The sequence below is a fragment of the Camelus dromedarius genome, chromosome 17, assembly GCF_036321535.1.
Source record: "Camelus dromedarius isolate mCamDro1 chromosome 17, mCamDro1.pat, whole genome shotgun sequence".
Taxonomy (NCBI): domain Eukaryota; kingdom Metazoa; phylum Chordata; class Mammalia; order Artiodactyla; family Camelidae; genus Camelus; species Camelus dromedarius.
The window spans coordinates 34,996,522-35,018,719 of NC_087452.1; the positions used below are offsets into that span (position 1 = coordinate 34,996,522).

At 34.2% G+C, this 22,198-nt stretch overlaps 1 protein-coding gene and 1 non-coding gene across 3 annotated transcripts in view; one reads left to right on the top strand and one right to left on the bottom strand.

Moving 5' to 3' along the window:
* SMARCC1 (SWI/SNF related, matrix associated, actin dependent regulator of chromatin subfamily c member 1) overlaps nt 1-22,198 on the top strand; it is a 136,881-nt gene that overhangs the window by 12,177 nt on the left and 102,506 nt on the right. For both annotated transcript variants that reach the window (XM_064496598.1, XM_031470214.2), the window contains exons 3-6: nt 10,251-10,336; nt 17,157-17,238; nt 18,489-18,581; nt 21,105-21,174. In XM_064496598.1, the coding sequence (XP_064352668.1) occupies nt 10,251-10,336; nt 17,157-17,238; nt 18,489-18,581; nt 21,105-21,174 (331 nt within the window). The remainder of the gene's footprint in view (nt 1-10,250; nt 10,337-17,156; nt 17,239-18,488; nt 18,582-21,104; nt 21,175-22,198) is intronic.
* Nucleotides 17,667-17,765, bottom strand: LOC116158415 (small nucleolar RNA SNORA76). Its single transcript, XR_004142717.1, has one exon. It is a non-coding gene; the product is annotated as a small nucleolar RNA SNORA76 (small nucleolar RNA).

The window sequence follows — 22,198 nt, forward strand, 5'->3', positions numbered from 1 at the left end:
TCTTCGTTCACTGATGTATTTCTAGTTTATTTGGGTGGTTTTATTTATTTAACATATTTCTTTCACTTTTTTTTCATTTTCCTCTTTTCTTATAATGTTTCCCTCTCCAACTTTACTGAGGTATGATTGATGTACAGTAAATGTACATATTTAAAGTACAACTTCAGATAGTGAACATTTCCCTCAACCTTAAAAATTGCCTTGTAATCCATCTCCCTTCCACCTGTCCCTTGGCAATTATTGACACTACAGGTTCATTTATAATTTCATGAAATTTCTGTAAATGGAATCACAGAGTGTATGTTCTTTTTTTTTTGCCTTACTTCTTTCACTTAGTGTATGGATGTTGAGTTATGTGTCATCTGTGTTGTTCTTTGTATTGATAGTTTGTTCCTTTTTATTTTTGATTAGTATTCTGTTGTAAGGATAAACCACAGTTTATTTATCCTTTCACTCTTTGACAGAAATTTGGGTTTCCAGCTTTAAAGTAAAGCTGCTGTCTATGTTAATGTCCAAGTCTTTTTGTGGACATGTTTTTGTTTCTCCTCAGTAAATAGGTAGGAGTGGAATGTTTGGGTCATATCGTTGGTAACATTTAACTTTTAAACTGTCTTGACACTCTGAAGTGGTTGTATCATTTTACATCCATCCAGCAGTGTATGAGAGTTCAAGTTCCTTTGCGTTCTTTTCAACAGTTATAATTAGTCTTTAAAATGTTATCCATTCTTACGGGTATGTAGTGGAATCTCATGCTTTTTAATTTGCTGATGATGTTAAACATTTCTTTTATTTGCTTATTGATCATTTGTACATCTTTTGTGCATTTCCTAGTCAAGTAATTTTTTAATTTGGTCCTCAGGACCACCCCCACATTTAGAGATTTCATTTAGAGATTTGCTGGGATTCATGGAACTCAGCATATAGTTGTACTCAAAACTAAGATTTGGTACAGCAGTGTAGTAAGTATACGTAGCCAGATCATGAGGCAAAAAGATGCAGGTATAGTCTGCAGGCATTCTTGATGCAGGCTCCCTTATGTTCTCTTCCTCATGTGAGGGGTCACACAACATTCACTCTTCCCCCAGCAATGAAAATGTGGCAGCACGTATGCAGTGTTTCTGCCCTTGGAAACCCTTAGAGACTCACTCTCAAGGTTTTTATCGGGGGTTAGTACCTTTTGCCCAGCACATAGTTCCGGATTCCCAGAAGGAAAGTAGGTATTCATCATAAACCACATTGTTTGCACAAATAGTCTAGGCATAGTAAACCACCCACCTTACCTGTTAACTGTTGACTAGGAATACTCTGAGAGTCAAATTCCCAGATGCCAGCCAAGGGCAAACTGGCAAGCTGGCCTTACTGAGAATAGTAATCTCAGGTCTGCTGTGTTCTTTTCTGTACAGTTTTTTTTTTAAGTAAGTTTTTTTTTAATGTCTATATATTCTGGATATAAGTTCTTTATAATATATGTATATTGCAAATATTTCATCCCAGTTTGTGATTTGACTTTGTTTCTTATCAGTGTTTTTGCATGAGCAAAAGTTTTGAGTTTTGATGAAGTCAGTTTATTGATTGTTAGTGATTTGTGCTTTTTATGTTCTAAGAAACCTTTGCATACCCCGAAGTCATAGACTATTTCCTTTATTTTCTTCTAGAAATTTTATAGATTTAAGTTCTCTCCTGCCAGGGTGAGGAAGGTAATTAGGTTTATTTATTTATTTATTTTTAGAGGGAGGTACTGGGGATTGAACCCAGAACCTCATGCATGCTAAGCATGTGCTCTACCACTTGCTGTATCCTCACCTTCTTAGGTTAATTTTTATGTATAGTATGAGGTAAGGGCTGACATTCTTCTTTCAATATAGATACCCAGTTATTTTAAAGCCACCATTTATTGAAAAGATGTTCTTTCTTCTTTGAATTGCTTTGGCACATTTGTTGAAAGTCAGTTTACCAGATATATGTGGGTCCATATCTGGATTCTGTTTTCTCCTGTTGATCTAAATGTCCATCTTTTTGCTCATACTAAATTTTAGATTACTATAACTTTATAAGTTTTCTTTTTTCCTGTTCTTTATGCTTTTTCTTTCTTTTGCTTGTGTCATTGCACTGGGTAGCACCTTCGACTCATTGAATAGAATGGTCAGGCAGGAATTCTAACCTTATTCTTTTTCTTAGTGGAAAAACATTGTTTTGCACTATTATGATGTTTGCTGTGGGGTATTCATGTATGACCTTAATTCAGGTTGTGGAAGTTACCTACTATTCCTAGTTTGCTGAGAACTTTTATTGTGAATGACTTGAATTTTGTCATGTGGTTTCTGCATCTTTTGAGGTGATCAAAAAAAGGCTTTTCTTCTTTATTTTGTTAACATGGTGAATTTCATTCACTCATGGATTTTTCAGTTAGCCTGGTGTTTCAGGATAAACCCTTTGTGATCATGATACATTATCCTTTTTATGTATTATTGGTTTTGATTTGCTGGTGTAAGTTTTCTTAAGATTGAGTTATTTCTTCCTTGACTATTTCAGAATTCACTAGTGAAGTTATTTGGGCCTGGAGTTTTCTTTGTGGGAAGGTTTTAATAACCAATTCATTTTCTTTAACAGAAGGATTAGATTCTGTTTCTTATGTTAGTTATGGTGAGTTGGATTTTTCAAGAAATTTGTCAGTTTCATTTACATTGATGTTAACATAAGGTTCATAATATTATCTTACACTTTTTTAGAGCAGTTTTAGGTTCACAGCACAATGGAGTAGGTGTATAGGAATTTCCCATATATTCCTTGCCCTCAAAATCCAGCATCGAAGCAGTACATTTGTTAGTTGATGAACTTACATTGACATCTAACATCCATGATTTAGATTAGGATTCACTCTTGGTGTTGGACATTCTGCAGGTTTAGAGAAATGTGTGATGATATGTACCCATCGTTACAGTATACAGGATTGTTTCACTGCCCTAAAGGTCCTGTGCTCTGCCTGTTCATCCCTTCTTCCCCCAGTAACTCCTGACAACTGCAGATTGTTTTATTATCCCCATAGTTTTGCCTTTTCCAGATTGTCATATAATTGGAATATATAGTATATAGTTTTTTCAGGTTGACTACTTTCACTTAATAGTATGCGTTTAAAGTTCTTCAGTTTCTTTTCGTTGCTTGCTAACTCATTTCTTTTTAACACTGAGTAGTAGTCCATTCCTCACCAGCATTTGGTGGTGTTGGTGTTTTGGGTTTGGGCCATCCTAATTCTGGGTATGTAATGGTAGCTCATTATTTCAATTTTCATTTCCCTTATGACCTATGATGTGGAGCCTCTTCTCATCTCCATTTTTGAAGGGCAGTTTTTCAGGATACACTTTGTGATTAGCAGTTTATTTTTCTTTTAGCACTTAAAATATATCCTTTTACTGCCTCTGGCCTCCATAGTGTCTGAATAGAAATTAACTGTTACTCTTATTGAGAGTTTCTTGTATATGATGGGTCACTTCTCTCATTGCTTCTTAAGATTCTTTATCTTCTGATATTTTGATTATGATTTATTTTGGTATGGATCTTTTTTAGTTTATTCTGCTTGGAGTTTGTTGAACTTGAATGTTTATATGTTTCATGAAATTTGGGAAGTTTTGGCCATAATTTCTTCATACATTTTTTGTTCTTTTCTCTCTTCTGGGACTCCCATAATGTGTATATTGTTAAGTTTTATGGTGTCCACAGATCCCTTAGCTCTGTTCATCTTTCTTTGTTCTTTCATCTTTCCTCTGGGATGGTTTCTCTCAATTTTTCCCCCTGTGAATGGGCCATACTTTGCTATTTGTATGCTGTGTAATTTTTTTGTTAAGAACAGGACAGTTTGAGTATTATAATGTGCTAGCTCTGGTAATCAGATTCTCCCCTCTCCCCAAAGCTTGCTGTTGTTGCTTGATGAAGCCTCTGGCCATTTGATGCTGCTTTGGCAAAGACTATATTCTTTGTAATTTGTTGTCACTGATGTGTCTCTGTTGTGTTATCTTCATGGTCAACCAAGTTATCTCAAAGATTTCCTGTTTTACTTTTATTAGAAGATGTTTTGTGTATTTTTACCCGTAGTTTTTAGTTCTCTTCAGCTGGAAGGTTGGCATGGATACTTAGCTCAGTATGTGTCCTATAACTTTTTTTTAAAGCATCATTTTAGGTTTTGGAGATCAGAGATAAAAAGTCAGAAGTCAGCAGTCTTGACAGAGGTTAAAAGTAGTTGATTTTGCCTAAAATAAAGCTCATTCATTTCTTAAGATGAAATAATGTAACTTATCAAATCTCTTCCAGTTAGTTTCTTGAACCAGGTGTTATGGACTGGGCTTAGGACTTAAATGGCCATGTCCTACCACTCTGCAACCTTGTGGGAAGGTACTTCAACCTGTACTACCATTTCTGGGAAAGTGTTCCTTGCTCTGCTGATCCCATGGCATAGTTGTTAGAGTCACAAGATGTGTGATAAAGGCTTTTTGAGAAATTAGAAGTAGTGTGTAGTACTTAAAAGACATGAAAAGTAGATTGCTGGCTTGCGTAGCAAAAGTGAAGGTAAAAATGTAGATGTCAGGCATACATATTATTGAAACATTTATTATACTAGCTTGCCATCACCTCCAGCTCTAAAGGAAGGCCCCAGAAAGCTGTGTGCTTTGTTTCTCTTCAACTTACATTCCAAGGGACAGTGTATTTTGTGTAAACGAGCTTTAGTGACTGAACCTGAGGACAAACAAAACTGTAATTCCCTTTGAATTGAAGCCAAATTTTATCAACTGGACATTGATAAGACTTCACCTTCTTACTCACTGCAAGTATTTAGTATGTATTTATTGATTGATGTCCCTTTGCTGTGATGTTGGCAATCTGTCTTCACATTTCACCAGTTATCTCAAAAATGTTTTTATGAGATCCAAACTAAGATCACACATTTTATTTAGTTATGTCTGTTTAGTCTTAATTAATTTAAAATAGGTCAGCTTATGTTTTTGCCATTCATGACTTAATATTTTTTAAGTATATAGGCAACATCACATTTGTAAAGTTCCTCCATGTTATTACTTGTAGTTGCAGTTTGTTCATTCTGTTTGCTGTTTAAAGGTTTGGCAATTTTGGGGGGAGGGGGCAATTGTTTTTTAACGGGACAGATGGTAAATATTTTAGGCTTACATGCATACAGATTCTGTCACAACTGCCCAACATAAGAGCAGCCAAAGACAATACCCAAATGAGTAGGTATGACTGTGTTCAAATGAAAATTTAATTTTAAAAACGGGCAGCTTGGTCATAATTTGGCAACCCATGTTGCATAATATTGCACATTCTACAATGGAGTACTATGCTTAATTTATCTATTCTCCCATTAAGGGGCTTTTGGGCTAATTTCCAGTTTAGGGCTGTTAGAAATAGTGCTGCTATGAATATTTTTACATATGTCTTGTGGTAAATGTAGATGTTTCTATTAGTTACATTCCAAGGAATGGAATTGCTGGGTTGCAAGGGGTATATGTTCAGCTTTAGCAGATACTGCCAATTTATACTCCCACAGACAGTGTATAAGAGGATGAAATTCCCTGCTTTCTCACCAGTGCTTAGAAGTTGTCTTTTTTATTTAATTTTTTGGTGTGCTTTTTTTGTAGTTGCTAATGACTAATGAAGTTGAGTACCCTGTCATATTTATTGACAGTTGGACTATTCTCTTTAGTGAAGTACCTATTTAAATGTTCTGCACATTAAAAAAAAAAAAAAAGCCCAGTCATCCATCTTCTCTCTCTCTCTCTTTTTGTGAAATTTTTCTTACGTATTCTGGATATGGGTCCTGTGCCAGAAATATTTATTCCAAGCATCTTCTTGGTATCTTATCCTTTTACTCTTGTGATGATGCCTTTTGATGAACAGAGATTCTCAATTGTAATGTAGAGCCAGGGACCAGTCTACTATTTCTGTGAAAGGCCAGATAGTAAATATTTTTATCTGCAAAAGGTCAGATGCTAAATATACTGCCTCTGCTGCAAATTCTGATCTTTTCTGTTGTATGAAAGTAGCCACAGACAGTGAATGTGGCTCTGCTCCAGTAAAACTTACTGGAATTTTTTTTTAGGTGGTGTTTATTTCCCTTTCTTGCTTTTAAGATCTCTTTGTCTTTGCTGGTTCACAGTTGCACTATGGTGTGTCCAGGTGTAGGTTATTTTATATATGTATGTTTTGTAAAAAAAAGCTTAAAATTTTTAATATATTCCTTGAAACTGATGTGTTTCTTGAAGCTGAGCACTTATATTCTTTAAAATTTCTAGGAAATTTTGGCTTTTATTCTTCTGTATCTAATCCACTGTATAACCTGACAATTATGCTTTTACCTTTATTGAATGTTATTTATTCTGTTAGTTCTAAGTATATATTTTTCAAATATTTCTCCCTTTTTAGTGTCTTTAATCATTTTATGTATTCTAATTTTGCAAGCCCTATCAAGTTTTGTCTGTTATCTGAAAATGTTAGGATTCTTGTCTTGCTGTTTGTTTTGTCTGTTGACTTACAGATACTTAATTGTGTTTTGTTTCTTTGCATGTTTGAATTTTGGCCTGTCAGTTCTCTTTCAGTGGAAGTTTATCTGGGAATCCTATAGACCTGGGCTGAGAATTTGCTCCTTAAGGTGCTTTAGAGGACACACCAATTTTAGGACCAATTTTTACGTTAATTTGGCTTGTAGTTCCTAGACTAAGTGGTTACTGTACATTCCAAACTTAGATTATCTTGAGATGGGAGCTTGTTTTCCTCCTTAGTTTTTGACTGGCTGATGCTTTTCCTAGCTTGTCCTTTCTCTAATGGTACAGTATTGATATCCCTGGCTTTATATGTGTCTGTGGTAATAACATCCTCCTTGCTTAGTCTACAGTCTTAATTTCTGTCCTTGAAGAGACAGTAAAACCCTAGCACTTAGGTTATCAAGGTAAATATTATTTGCCTATTTAATTTCATTATCCTCAGTCCCCTGTCACTTTATAGTTGTAGTTTTTACCTCACAAGATTGCCACTTTGACTTTTAGTTTGAATTTCTTTTTCCTTCTTTGATTTTTGCACCTGGCGATTTATTTTCTTTCTAATTCAGCTTCACATCTAAAATAATGTCTGTATATTTTATCCAACATTTTTAGTAGTAGGGTTTTTTGGTTAGTCTGCCATATTGCTAGAGCTAGCAACATCTTTTCAACAGTAAAACATGGTGAAGAAAGTCAGCTTCGTAGGGTTGTTGGGAGGAGTAAATGAGGTTATGTATGTAAAGTGGTGTGTGGTGAAGTCTCAGTATTGGAAGGAATGATAATAGTTTTTGTTCTCCCCAAGACTAAGAACACTACATCAGTAATTACCTGTGATTAGAGGTGCTAATTTTAAGACTATATTAATTTCTCTTATTAATAAACCTGGGAAATACTTCTAGAAAGCATTATTTTAACTCCAAAGCAGTTAAAATATATAAACTTGTGAAATATTTGACTGTCATTGTACTTTGTGAGGTGAAAGGGTTCTGGTGAATGTAAGTGATTTTTTTTTTTTACTCATAGCTATTTTCAAGGTATGAAGATGACTGTGATTTTCTTGGTTTCTTGGACATATTTAGTTTCTGCTCCTTTATTCTCTTCCTCACATCTACTTTCTGGTACAATCATTTGTTCATTAATAGACCAAAACATGACATTATAAATGTGTATACTTTACCCACACAAAGATATAACATTCTTCTCCTTTTTATCCCTTGTTAGCACTACCTTGTCTTTAATGAATGTCAAAAAAATAAAGGAACAAGGACACGGTGGCACAGATTTAAAGCGCTTTTAAGTATTGCAGTTAGACTTACCTTTTTTAGGTTTCATTCAGCTCAGCAGAATTTTGAGGCCACTTACATACATCCAGAGTAAGATTGGATTGAATTTCCAACTTAGAGATAGAACAGCTTATCAAAAGCAGTGTGCTCCCAGCTGGAAATAGAAGCAGCCTGTTAGAGCTGTCCCTGACCTCCTAATTGGGGTTTGTAGCTGCTGAGATAACACATGAAGCAGGACCTTGCTGGCTCTGGAGCTCAAGTTTTGGTACCCTCTTGCCCTTTTGTTCTTTAGTAAATTCCAAGAGGAATTTACTCTTAACAAACTGTGTTTAACACAGATTAAACAGAATGTTTAAGAATATGAACCACATCTAGCAGCAGTTAGAGCACAGCCTCTTTAGGGTTGGTTAGTTGGGGTGAGGGTTAAGTGAGGAAGTCAAGTCACGGCCCTTGGGTGACCCTGAGAAGTCTCTTGTCTCTGCCTCCAGCTTTCCGTCCCGAGTCTGGTCTGCTACTCTTTTATGTGGGTACTTCTGATTCTTGTCATGAGGACCAGAATCCCAAATCCATTTCTGTGCAAGCTCTAAGAATCCTTGATGTATCCCAAGTTCCCTTTCTGATTTCTTTTTCTCCATCACCTCTTTAAGGATATTTTCCTTGTTGCACATTGTAACTGGAACTAGTGCCCTTGACAGGTTCGTGAGTCTCCCTCTTTTCCTTTTACCACTGGAAGATTGAAGCTCTCAGTTTTCTACTTCATTCATTACTTGTCCTAGTACTAGTTGATAGAAGTTATTTTGTCTGTCTTAAGTGTGTATCTGATAGTGTTTGAATTCCTCAAATCAAATATCTGTCCAGAAATTGACCTTAACCTTGAATTATGTGTAAAGATGTTTTATTGTTGTGATCTGCTCAATATATATTTCTTAGTAGCATGGATTTGAATTTTTAAATGATTTTAGTATGGTTAAACTGTTGAAAATTTTTATGTGTTATTGTTCCTGTCCTCAAGGAGTTCATATTACAGATAAATCTACAAACCAGTCATTTTAGTATTATGCTGTGAGGGGTTTGCGTGTGTGCAATGGTGATATGCATGTTGGGGTTGGAGAGAGCGTTTTAGCTTAGTCTTGGCGGGGAGTTCGGGGAAAGCTTAGCAGGAGAACTAAGTCTTACTCTACTCTAGTAGGTACCTACCTAGCATATTGTTCTGATTTAAGTGTCAACACTACAGAATTGTAATGTCTTGTTCCTTTTGTCAGATAAATAACAGGTTGTTAATGATAAAGAATTGCACCCAGATGTATTTGTTTAGGAATATGTGATACAGCTTTTGGGATGTAACAGGAATATTGGAGAAAAAATTAGGAACTTGGAAACCCGTGTATTTAAAAAGCAGCAGGATAACCAGACTGACCTGGAGGGCTTACTTGTCTGCTTAATTTGGAAGAGCTCATCTTGTATCTTATATTTATTTTTCATTGTAAAATAAACATAACATAAAATTTTCCGTTTTAGTCATTTTTAAGTGTATAGGTCAGTTACATTTAAGTACGTTTACATTATTGTACAACCATCACTACTGTCCATGCCTAGAACTTTGTCATTTTCCCAAACTGAAACTCTGTACCTATTAAACAGTAACTGTCCATTCCTCTCCTCCCCAACCCCTACCAACCACCATTCTATTTTCTGTCTCTTATTATTTGCTGTCATGCAGTTCTTTTCATTATATTATGTTGTAATAATAGTTTTCAAAGGAGAAGATGCATGGTGTATTTCTAACACTTCATTTTATTAACCTATTTGATGATCATTTTATGTTAAATTTTTACTTCCATAATATGGAAATCATTCAGCATTTATTTGAGCTCTATTGTTATAATCCATAAATTGCAAATCTCTTTTAGATTGTTGTACAGATTTTTAGCTATAGGTTTATGTATTGCTAAATTTAGTTATACCATGTTTCAGTGGTCATTAAAATACTATAACAAGGTCAGTTATAATTTTTCTGTAACTTAAAGTTAGGAACCTAAATTGGGAGAAAAATTTTAGTGTATGCTAATATTTCTTATTCTACAGGAAAATTGTATTGTGGAAATTGTGTATTACTGGAATTTTGTATGTTTTTAAAGTTAAATTTTAAATTCACCAGAGGGGTTTGGAATATATCAGAATTTTGTCCATTAGTGTTTTCTAATGAAACATTTTGATTTATCTTTTGTAAATCTTGTTTTTCATAGACTGTTAAAATTTTTATATCCACTTTTAGGAAAGTTTCTTTGTATTTTATTCTAGAAAGTGTTTAAAGAGGTATTAAATAAGCAGTTTATATCTTTGAGTTTATAAAGCTTAGAATTCAGACTTGAGTAATTTTGTCAGAACTTTTATTTTTCTCATGTATACCTTGTATCATTTTTAGGCAAAATGTTTCATGGATTTCAAAGCTGGAGGCACCTTGTGTCACATTCTTGGGGCTGCTTACAAATATAAAAATGAACAGGGATGGTAAGTTTTTATATTTATTTGCATGTTTTGATGTGATATTTAAGTTACTTAATGTTGAATCCTGTTTTTTATATGGTATTAGAGAATTCTATATATTATGGTTATATGTATATATTCTATGTTATGGTTAATATGCAAAGTAAGTTGTCATTTATCTAGAGCCCTAATTTGCCTTGTGCCTTTGTACAAGAAAAATATCCAACAACTGTTGGCAAATTATTTCTCATACATGCTTGTGTGTAGATGATAGATGGGTGTGTGTTATTAGCAGATTGGAAGGTAGACTCACTGTGAAATATAAATTATATAATGAACTGATACTGTGCTGAAAGAAAGCAGTTTTAAGTGTTGAGAGTCAGTCATGCAGTGTGCCCTCCTCAGGGTACAGATGGAAGGCGTCTGGCTCCCTGGAGTATAGATGGTGACGAGGACAGAAGTGGAGCTAGGATGAGTCTCTGCTGTTGTTCCTACAGTGGTGCTTCTCCTTTCACTCTTTTCCCTTTTCTCACCCTGTGTCGGTGCTTTCTTCCTTTTTGTAAACTTTGGGGTTTCTACCATCTCAGTGTGGGAAGTTCAGCTGCTAGGACTGGTGGAGTGTTTAATGATGATGGTTCTGAGTTCAAGGGTGATGGGATGGGGTTGAGGGGTTGCTAGAGTGTATTGACTTAAAATTGGTTGGTGGTTCTAGTTCTGTTGTGTGGTTTATAATCTTAGCATCTTTTCAGGAAAGACATTCATGTAATTCGTGTGCTTTAATATAAAAGTTAAGCTAATCCAATACTTTATAGCTGAGATATGTAAATGAGTAGTCATATCAAAAATCAGGACAAGTTCGTACATAAATAGTTGATTTATAGTAAATAGAGAATGACTTATGTGTAAATATGCCAGAACTTTTTGTAAGACATTGACTAATTGATTAAATGAGCAGAGAATTTGTGTTTTTCCGTTCTCTTTCCAGCTCTGGTGTTACAGGTCCTCCCAGGATATTCCTTGACGTAGGATTGACAGGATGCCTCTTTATTATATATATGGTTTGCCTAGATACCCAATTGGAACTCTTCTCTACTGGTTTTCTTGTTCAGCTTATATCTATCCTAAGTCCTAACCTGGACTCTTGAGGACAGAATCTTTTTTTTTTTTTTTAACATTTTTTATTGATTTATAATCATTTTACAATGTTGTGTCAAATTCCATTGTTCAGCACAATTTTTCAGTCATTCATGGACATATACACACTCATTGGCACATTTTTTTCTCTGTGAGTTATCATAACATTTTGTGTATATTTCCCTTGAGGACAGAATCTTAAAAGTGAAATAACTTGCTAAGTCACATGTTATGGAACTTGCTTTGTGTGCCAGTACAGTGATACTTATATCTGAAAAGATGTAAGGTGGTTTAAAAGCATATGTAAAATAAAATGTTCTTAAATTAAAAATGGGAGCGAAAAATAAGTAAAGGATAAAGTTAGAGACTTTAAGAGGAGTGAGGAATAAGAAGTTGTTTGTTTTTTTTTTAACATTTTTTATTGATTTATAATCATTTTACAAAGTTGTGTCAAATTCCATTGTCACATTTTTTTCTCTGTGAGCTACCGTAAGATCTTGTGTATATTTCCATGTGCTATACAGTATAATCTTGTTTATTCTACAATTTTGAAATCCCCGTGTATCCCTTCCCACCCTCCGCCACTTTGGCAACCACAAGTTTGTATTCTATGTCTATGAGTCTATTTCTGTTTTGTATTTATGCTTTGTTTGTTTGATTTTTTAGATTCCTCATATGAGCGATCTCATATGGTATTTTTGTTTCTCTTTCTGGCTGACTTCACTTAGAATGACATTCTCCAGGAGCATGCATGTTGCTGCAAATGGCGTTGTCGGTTTTTATGGCTGAGTAGTATTCCATTGTATAAATATACCACATCTTCTTTATCCAGTCATCTGTTGATGGACATTTAGGCAGTTTCCATGTCTTGGCTATTGTAAATAATGCTGCTATGAACATTGGAGTGCAGGTGTCATTTTGAAGTAGGGTTCCTTCTGGATATATGCCCAGGAGCGGGATTCCTGGGTCATATGGTAGGTGTGAGGAATAGGATAGGTGTGAGGAATAGGAAGTTTTAAGTCTTCTACTCAGATTGTACCAGAACCATCTCCTTTCAAGTATAATTGTACACCCAGTTGCAGTACACAGCTTCCCCCATCCCCTGTGACTTACATCCAACAGTGTATATTTTAGTAACCACCCACCCATTTGGACATCTTAAATAGTGACCTGTCATCTTTATAGTGTCTCTGACTTGCCCCATGCCCAACATACTGCTCTGAACCTTGTCTGGGTTCTCCAGAGCTTGTTGGTTTCCCCATTATGGCCAAATCCTCTTTTCCCCTTGTTTCTTTGGTTCTACTTTCTTACAGGTTCCAATGATGTCAAACTGGAGTATCATGTATATGAAGTTGAATGGGAATACCTGGTAATTATTGGTATATTTGTGAGTACAGTGTACAGATTAAGAGGCCAGAATTAGAGTGTTTTAGTTTGATCTTTATGTTTTTAGTCAAGAACAATAAGTGCCTTATTTGTAGGTTTTTGGTAAAGGATAAAACTGCAGGCTAATTTAAAGTTATTTGTAACTGAGGGATACCAAGCAGGATGATTTTGACATACTATAGAAATCCAAAAACATTTCCTGAGGAGAGATTAAATACAACCAGTTCAACTCAGTAACAAAAAAGTAAATGTCAGTGCCCTCATGCAAAAGGGCTTTGTTTATTCTCTTACAGTTCTAACTATATATTATACAACTGTATGTTGTACAGTATACAGGTTACCGTATATTATAGTCATAGTTTATACCTTTCAAAAAGATTATTGATTGAAAAGATTTTGTGTTTAAAGTTTTGCTTGGCAGTGGTGAAGTGGGCTTAGTCAACAAAGTTCAGGATTTGTGTTAATGTGAGAAATAACCTTTTATTTTTCCCTATGACACACTTTGCAGCTGACATTTATTTCTTGTAGACAGGCTCAGACCTTTTTGTTTCTGGTGTACATGTGTAAATTATAGAGCAAAATACTTTTGTTTCTACCCTGTGAAGTCTCCTTCAGGTGTAAATTTCTTTTTTTCAGGTGTTACCACAGCAGATCTCTGGCAGTGGCTTTCAGACTTTAGGAATCACTTGGAGTCCTTGTTAAGAAATACATATTACTTGGCTTCATGGACATAGATTGTCACTTACTAAGTTTGACATGAAAACAGAATCTGCATTTTCAAAAAAACACTCTAGGTGGTCCTTAGGCCTCACTGAGAAATGCTGGTTTGTCAGGTTGTCATTCTATCACAAAAGTGTTTTAGATTTTTTACTTGTGAAGAATTAGCCATTTTAATTGCATATTTTAAAACATTGCCTTCTGCTAGTCAATCTAGCTTTTTAATTAAGAAAAAAAATAGCAGGAATCCAGACAAGTTTTCTTATCTCCAAGTCATACACCTAATGGGATATAATTTTTATCCTACTTATGTAGAGTAATATAAACAGTTGCCAAATGATCTTCAAACAAAATTATACTAATTTATTGTCCTACCAGATGTGTACCTTTTTCCTTCTCACTGACCAACAGTGTATTTATTTGTTACTTTGTATTACCTCACCTTTTCATCTTTGGCAATCTAATAGATTCAAAAAATTTTTATAATTTTAATTTGCATTTCTCTTATTGGCAGGTTTGAACATTTTGTATATATTAAAAGTGAAGTTAAATACTCATGGCATAATATTATTTAAATACTCTTGGTAATTTCAAAATAAGTCAGATAAAATCTTTCAACTAAAAGTTATATAATATTTACCTGATTTCTTCATTTCAATTTTTCTAAGTATGCATGCATGTACTTTTTTGCTTGTATAGCATACTGCTGACTCAGGAAAGCTTTACTGTATCATGCTGTTAAATTACTATGTGGCATACCATTTACATATAAATGAAGGGAGAATAGTATAATGAACTGCCATTTATAATCATGCATCTTCAACTTTATATAATTTTATCTGTAAATACTTCTCTGTGTATTTGTTTCTAATATTGGAGTTTAAAAATGTAATAACAATACCATTATCACAGCTAAGAAAATTACCAATAAATTTTCAGTATTACTATCTACTTAGTGCTCAAGTTTCCCTGATTATCTCATGAATAATTTTTATATTTTGTTTGAATCAGTATCCAAACAATATTCATACATTGCATTTGGTTCATATGACCTTAAGTCTGTTAAAAATATATACATACAGTTTTCCTTCTCACTCTCTCTTCTGTTTCTTTTCCTTGCAGATTATTCTTTACAAAAAGTTTATCTTGCAAAGTTGTATATGTCCTGGATTTTGCTGATACATCCCCAGAATATAATTTACCATAGTCTTCTAAATTTCTAGCAAAGTGATAATTAGATCTAGAGGCTGTCTAATTCAGGTTCACTTTTTTTTGGCAACAGTACTTTGCAGACAGTGTTGTGTTCCTCCAACTGGTTGTTTCTCTGTTTGTAATGGACAGTTGTTACTGCTAACCGCCTAGAGTCAACCTGTCTTTACAACTTAACCAAGTGGTAGTAGTCTAGTTTTGAAAAAATTAGAATGTAGATATTCTAATGTGTAGATATTGATCCTTGTTGTTATTTAGATTATTCCTTGTTGAATAGTGTTGTTCTGTCATTCCTTGTTTTTTTATTAGCTGGAATACTCTTCTAAAGAGAAACTACTCATCAACAATTGGAAAAGCAGAATAAATTCTTGATCCTTTTTCTGTTAACATTCATTTAGCTTTTAATCTTCATTTACAGATAAATCCAGATAGCCCTATTTTAATTTGTTTAATGACTGCTTTCAAACTAGTTCTTAGATTTCTAATAGAATTCTCTTCAATCCCATTATCTGAATCATTTATTAAGGAAGCAGTTTCTCTATGAATAACAAGTAAACTTTTAAGTAACAAATTCTGTAAATGATGTATTTCTGGATATAGGTCTTATATCAGAAGCCTGTGAAAGAGTGACTCTTTCTTGAGAAAAGAGAGACACCCACATCTCTCCTTTTATTGTGCTGCTGGAACCAGTGGAAGGTTGTCAGCTGTAATAGGGTTGTCCCAGTTAGTCGTTAGTCCATCATCTTGCCAGTTAATGGAAATTGCTTGGAATTTCTAACCTACCCCTTCATTCAAAAGAGTTTAGGGAAGGAGGATACTCAAAAATTTTAAAATAATAATAAAGAAAGAGGTGGGTGATTTAAGGAAAAGTTCTGTGTACAAGGTTAAATAAAGATAGAGTTATCTGGGCTGGAGGTCCATCTTAGCTATTAATGTCATTTTTTTTTGTCTTTTATCTTTTAAAAAATTTTTATTGAAGTGTAGTTGATTTACAGCCTTAGTTTCAGGTGTATAGCAAAGTGATTCAATTATATATACATACATATATATTTTTTCTTTTCAGATTCTTTTCCATTATATGTTATTACAAGAAATTGAATATAGTTCCCTGTGCTATACAGTAGGTCCTTGTTGTTTATCTGTTTTATATAGTAATGTGTGTCTGTTAATTCCCAACCCCTAATTTATCCCTCCCTGCCCTGCAGAGTATAGAAAGAAATGTTGCAGGTGTGGTTAGCATCTCCAGGATAAAACAGGATTACATGAGAGTTAAGAGTATGAGCTCTGGACTCAAACTGCTTAATCCTCGTGCACAGTAGTAATGATTAAAAAAAATAACCATAGAGGGCAGAGTACAGCTCAGTGATAGAGCGCATGCTTAGCATGCACGAGGTCCTGAGTTCAGCCCCCATTGTGTGTGCACATATGTATGTATGTATGTATGTATGTATGTATGTATAAATCAGTCAATCCTGATTACCTCCTCCCAAAACAAATTAAAAAAGAAATAACCATAGTTAACGTTTATTGATCACTTACTGACAGAATAAGCATAAACACTATGCTAAGCTCTTAACACATATACTTCATTTAACCTTCACAAAAACCTTAATGGGCCATTGTTTTCATGAAGAAATTGATCCTTATATTAATAAATCACTTAAGACTACATAAGGAAAGATGGGGTCAGGATTAGAAGCCAAAGCACTCTGACTGCACAGTTCACATTCTCAATGACTAAGCTGTACTCAATCTTCCTGGAATTAAAGTGGAACAATAGAGTAAATGGTGAATAAAAAATAATTGGAAAAAGAAGTATTCAAATTTGTAAAGTTTTAACCATATGGAAATGACTAAGAATAGGCAAAAATAAATGTTATGCTTGGATACTTATATAAAGAGACATTGGGGAAAGATTTCAAGTAAAGGTAAATAGATTAATTTTTCCATATTTAGGACAAGACTCAAAGAGAATACAGACACTGCTGAATTTGAACAAATCACTTTTAGGTTTATATAAAGTAGATAGCCTTTCCTTACACTTGAAGAAGAATGGTATAGTAGGTCCCTGCCTTTGAATCTCTGAACTACTTTTCTCTATGATGTAAAATGTCTTACATTTAAGGAAAACAGAGTCTTCTTGGAATTGGTACTTCATTTTGACTGCAGTGGCTTTTTTTTTTTTTTTTTTGGAGTGGCTTTTATTGTCATAAAATTTAATGTTTTATGAAGGTGTTGGTACTTTGCTTTCTTATACTACTGAGAGAATATTTCATACATTTTATAGAGTACTATTTTAATTTCCAGATCTTTCAGACTCATTTGCATTGAATGCTAAAACCAAGTTTTCAGTTTTGTTTAAGGTGGGAGACAAATTAATGATTTTCTTCTCTTGTAGGCGGAGGTTTGATCTACAGAATCCATCCCGAATGGATCGTAATGTTGAAATGTTTATGAACATTGAAAAAACATTGGTACAGGTAACTCAGAAAGTTAGATTGCTAAATTTTTTTCCTTTAGTATACTTTCAGTTCTAAGATTGGCTTTATTAGATCAAAAGAAGAAAAGTTTTCTGAACTCTATTGTTGTATTATTTTTATAGATTTTTGGAGATTAGAGCTATAAAATATGACCAAAACTTGTCATTTACAGAATATTGATCATAAACTTCTGATAAGATAATCTGTGCTATTTTTCTTTATTATTTTCACCTAATCCATTATGTGAATCTCATATTTCATATAAGCACTCTCTCATCCTAACTAGTCGCTCATTTATATTTTCTTTGGATTTATTTCATGATTGTACTGTAAATATAAATCTTATTTCCCCAACTAGATTATAACCTAGTAGAGAGAGCACTTAATTTTCTTTTCTTTCTTTCTTTTTTTTTTTTTTTTCGGTGCCGCCGTGTGGCTAGCGGTTAAAAGGGCCGCCGCTGCGGGGGGCAGACGGCCCCAGTTATGCGCGAGCGCGTGCTCTGGCGCTGCAGCCTGACCCCCGGCGCCACTTCTTTTCTTTCTTAATATTTTTTTTTTGATGGATAATTTTTAATGATCAGTAACCTTATTGGGGAGAGACAGCTGGCAAAAATTCAGCTAGGTATTATTAACTTAATGCCTGAAACCTGTCTCATGGACTGTTGGCTTAGAAAAATAACTGAATGTTTTTTGTTTCTTGGTTAATTTTTGGTGGTGGCTTGGGGAGATAATATTCATGTTTTAATCGTTGCTATTTATAAGATTAGAAATGAGGAAAAAGAGCTATAATCCAGGGTCTTTATAGTTTAAGTAACTTACATGATGAGCAAACTTGGGTATTCCGCTTCCCCTGAAGGTGTAGGTTAAAATGCTACGTTAGACTTAGGCTGTTAAGGTAAGTTCAGGTAAAATTGGTTAGGAGGATTAATATATCAATATGGCACCTTAATCTAAAGGATAATGAATTTCTCTAGGTCGTAAGTCAGCTTTTTTTGTATGTGTGAGTCAACATTTTTTTTCATGTGTACCTAGCTGCAGAGAAGGAATCTGGGGATGGCATTAAGTGGTCTGCTGAACACCTAGGTCTCATACTGAAATAAGACACTGACATTCTCTACCAAAGTACATCTTCCCATTTTAAGCAGTATGGCTTTGAGTGCTAACTTTGCCATTAGGGTAAATGCATGAATAATGTGATGTTATTTCAAAACCAAGAGAACTTCAAAATCTATCTGTTCTTTATTCCTCAGAACAATTGTCTGACCAGACCCAACATCTACCTCATTCCAGACATTGATCTGAAGTTGGCTAACAAATTGAAGGATATAATCAAACGACATCAGGTATGATCACTTCAGAAACTTCTTAGCAGATCTCAACTGTCATATCTTTTGATTTCTGTATATATCTGGATTAAATAAAATTTCTCTGTCTGGGTTCTTAGAGTACCAAATTTCTTTTTCTCCACTTGCCTCCAGTTCTTAGCCTAAAGTAGCATTTTCTCCCCAGCATTATTGAGATATAACTGACATATAAAATTCTGCAAGTTTAAGGTGTACAATGTGATGAATTGATAAATGTATGTATCCTAGAGTAGTATTTAGTATAGTCATTGGTATGGAGTCATCATAGTGTTACTATGAAATGTGCTTTTGTGGAGTTAAAGAGACCAGAGCAACATCACGATTACACAGTTGAATAGTGAGATTTTGTGACACAGTTGTTGGTAGGAGGAGATGAAATACTATCTCAGGTAAACCTACCTCCTCCCCATTATATGTATTACGGTTATATTTGTAGCTTTGAAAAAATGAGTGGAAAATTTTGTTTTCCCGATGAGTTTACCTTGTCTTGATTTATACATGCCAATTCTATCTTCTGACAGCTTCACCTTCTTCCTCTAACTTCATTTTAGATGAAGACCTTGGGTATTTACACATGTAGATTTGTGACTACATGTGGCTAAACTGTAAGCAAACCCATGTCATGGTAAACTAGCTGAGGACACCCAGTTAGAAGATAATTTTCTGAAACAACATCATTTGAGTTGATAAACTTTTGCCAGTTTTTAGGATTAGTCGAGAAGTCTTCTGAAATATTTGTCTTTTGTCTGCTGCAAGAGAGACTGCCAGTTGAATTATGTTTTAGCATTTAGTAAAACATCTTCCAAGTTCTCAAAACTAGTATTTCCAATATTTTCAATTCTTACAGTTGAAGATTTAGTACAGTCTTTTTCTTATATATAATATTCGTATTAAAGAGAAGGATAAATAGGGTTGTGCCTTCAGATCAGTCTGAAGTCCACTTTTTTTTTTTTTTAAACTAGCATATGACTTTGAACAAATCACTTAACCTTTTCTCTTATGGACTGTCTCTTTATTGGAGTTGGTTGTCAATTGTAGCTTAATTACAGGTGGAATGTTAGAGGCCAGAAATGGAACAAATTAACCAGCTGGTTACTGCTTTCAAGCTCAAATTATATACTCTTACTGCTACTAGATCATCCTGGAAAAGGTTATGTATTTTCCTACAGTTTATACTGAACACTTAGCTGTCATATTTCTTAAGAAGCCTGACTTAGGGATTGTTTTCTAGGGATATAAAGAACTTCTTGGTTTCATACAATCTTAGGGAAGAGACCTTAAAAGCTAATAATAGTACCATTATTGAATACTGATGATCAGACCTTTGCTCAAGCATTTAAAATGGATTTAAACTCCATTAATTGAGCACTTGCAGGGTACCTGTCACTGTTCTTCACTGACTGTATCTATTAACTTAGTCCTAACAAAATTCTTGTGAAATAGATTTTTTTTTTTTTTTTGTTACTGCTCTGTTTCACACAAGACACTGAAGCACAAAAAACTTACTTGTCCCATATCACGCAAGGAGAAGATGGTAGGACTGAGGTTCAAACTGAATCCTATTTGATGGACTCCAGAGGCCAAAGTGCTCAACAGTGTGCCCTTTTGACTGTTGCCTCACATGCATTAGATGTTGACTTCCCCCTTTCAGCTTTTCCTGTGGCTGTTAAGTGTGCCTGAACACTTCTAGTGACTGAGATTTCCCTGCCTTATTTGGTAGCTGATTCATTTTTAGATAGCCCTAAATTTAAAAATTGAGAATTTTCTTCTAGTTGAAAATTGCATTTTTATGTTTTTCTGGTTGTAACTTTTACTAAATACTCATTATTAAAGACAAAAATTAGGGAATACGTTAAGGTGCTACTTAACCTGATTTTAAGACTACATCATTCTTATGGTCTCTAGAATGAGCACTTTTGTGTCTAAAGGACTTCTAAGTAATGTTCTAGACTGTATGTAGTATTCTAGCTGTGGCCTAGCTAGAACTTGACTTTAGCATTTATATCATCCACTCTGCTAACATTGACTTGAAACAACAGTAGCACACATACATGCTAGAGTGAAATCTACTCTCCATCCTGTATGTATGTAGCCCTAAGTTATGGCTCATGGCCATAAACTTGTTTTTATTCACTTTAAATAATATAATTTGTGATGACTCTGCAGTAACTTTTAGAATTAGTTGGAGGTACTCAAATTACTGGTAAGTTTACCCAGAGAAAGAGAGCAAGAGAGATACAAAGAGAATTACCCAAGAGGTACTTACATTTATTTTTCAATACAACAGCATAACTGTGTGTATAGATAATTTGTTCTTGTTGTTAATCACTATTCCTTTCCTTGACTAAAAATAATAAAAATATTATAGTCTTAAAATACTGTTCCTCAAATAAAATAAGTAAAATGATGCCTTTATAATTCTTAGGCAGTTTATATCTGGAATCTCATAGTTTATTTGTCCTCTGTTTTATTTTTATGTTTTTTTGTTCATTTACTTTCCAGGGGACATTTACTGATGAGAAGTCAAAAGCTTCCCACCACATTTATCCATATCCTTCCTCACAGGAGGATGGTAAGTTGGTTTTGGTTATGAACCAGAAAACTCGTACTTCATTAGATTTTAAGTTATATCAGCAGAGGCTTGAACAATATAACCAGCTTTGTTTAAAAAAAAAAAAGAAAAGAAACTTTCAAGTATTAAGTAAGTTTCATAGATGATTTAAATTTATAGTTTTCTATTTTTTTGCTCAGTTAGGCTTAGCAAACTAATTCTGATGTCCTACTTTCTAGACATTGGACTTATTGCTTTGTTGGTGATCATCTGGTTGTTAAATCTAGGCAAACCTTATGTATTAACTTTGTTGAGTTTTGCTATGTCTCACGTTCTGAAAATTAAGAGAAATTGCAAGGTAGGAGAACATCTCTGGGGAAGAACAGTTTAATGGCTGTCTAAACAGGGCCCCTCAGCAATATTTTAGTTTGATGAATTTATAATGGTTCAAATTCTGATCTTCATCTCTGCTGTCATGAATGTTAATTTTGTCCTTGGCCAGAGTTCATTAGACCTGTGGAAACTGATTTGTGCTAACCATTCTTTCAAAGATTGGAAAGTTGGGAAACAAACTGAATTAATTAAACAAGTTAATTAATTTAGATTGAGAAATAGATCTCTCATAGGGATCAGTTCTTCTGGTAAGCACAACATATCTCTGGAGGGCATCTATTCAAGAAACCATATTTTATCAGATTTGAATGGCTGAGTGTTTTTTTCCTCACCCGTGCAGTTATGCTAGAAATCAGTAACAAAAAGATTACCAGACAATCTTTGTATACTTGAAAATTAAGAAATATATTGCCAAATAATCCATGGATCAAAGAAGAAATTACAGTGGAAATAGAAAATTTTGGAACTGAATAATTATGAAGTGAATAGTAAAGTACAAGAGCATTAAATTTGATAGGATGCAGCTGAAGCTATGCCCAGAGGGAAATTTACATATTTAAATGCATACATTAGGAAAAAAGAAAGACTGAAAAATCAGTGCCTCACACATCTATTTTAAGAAATTAGAAAAATAAAAGCAAAGTAAGCTTAA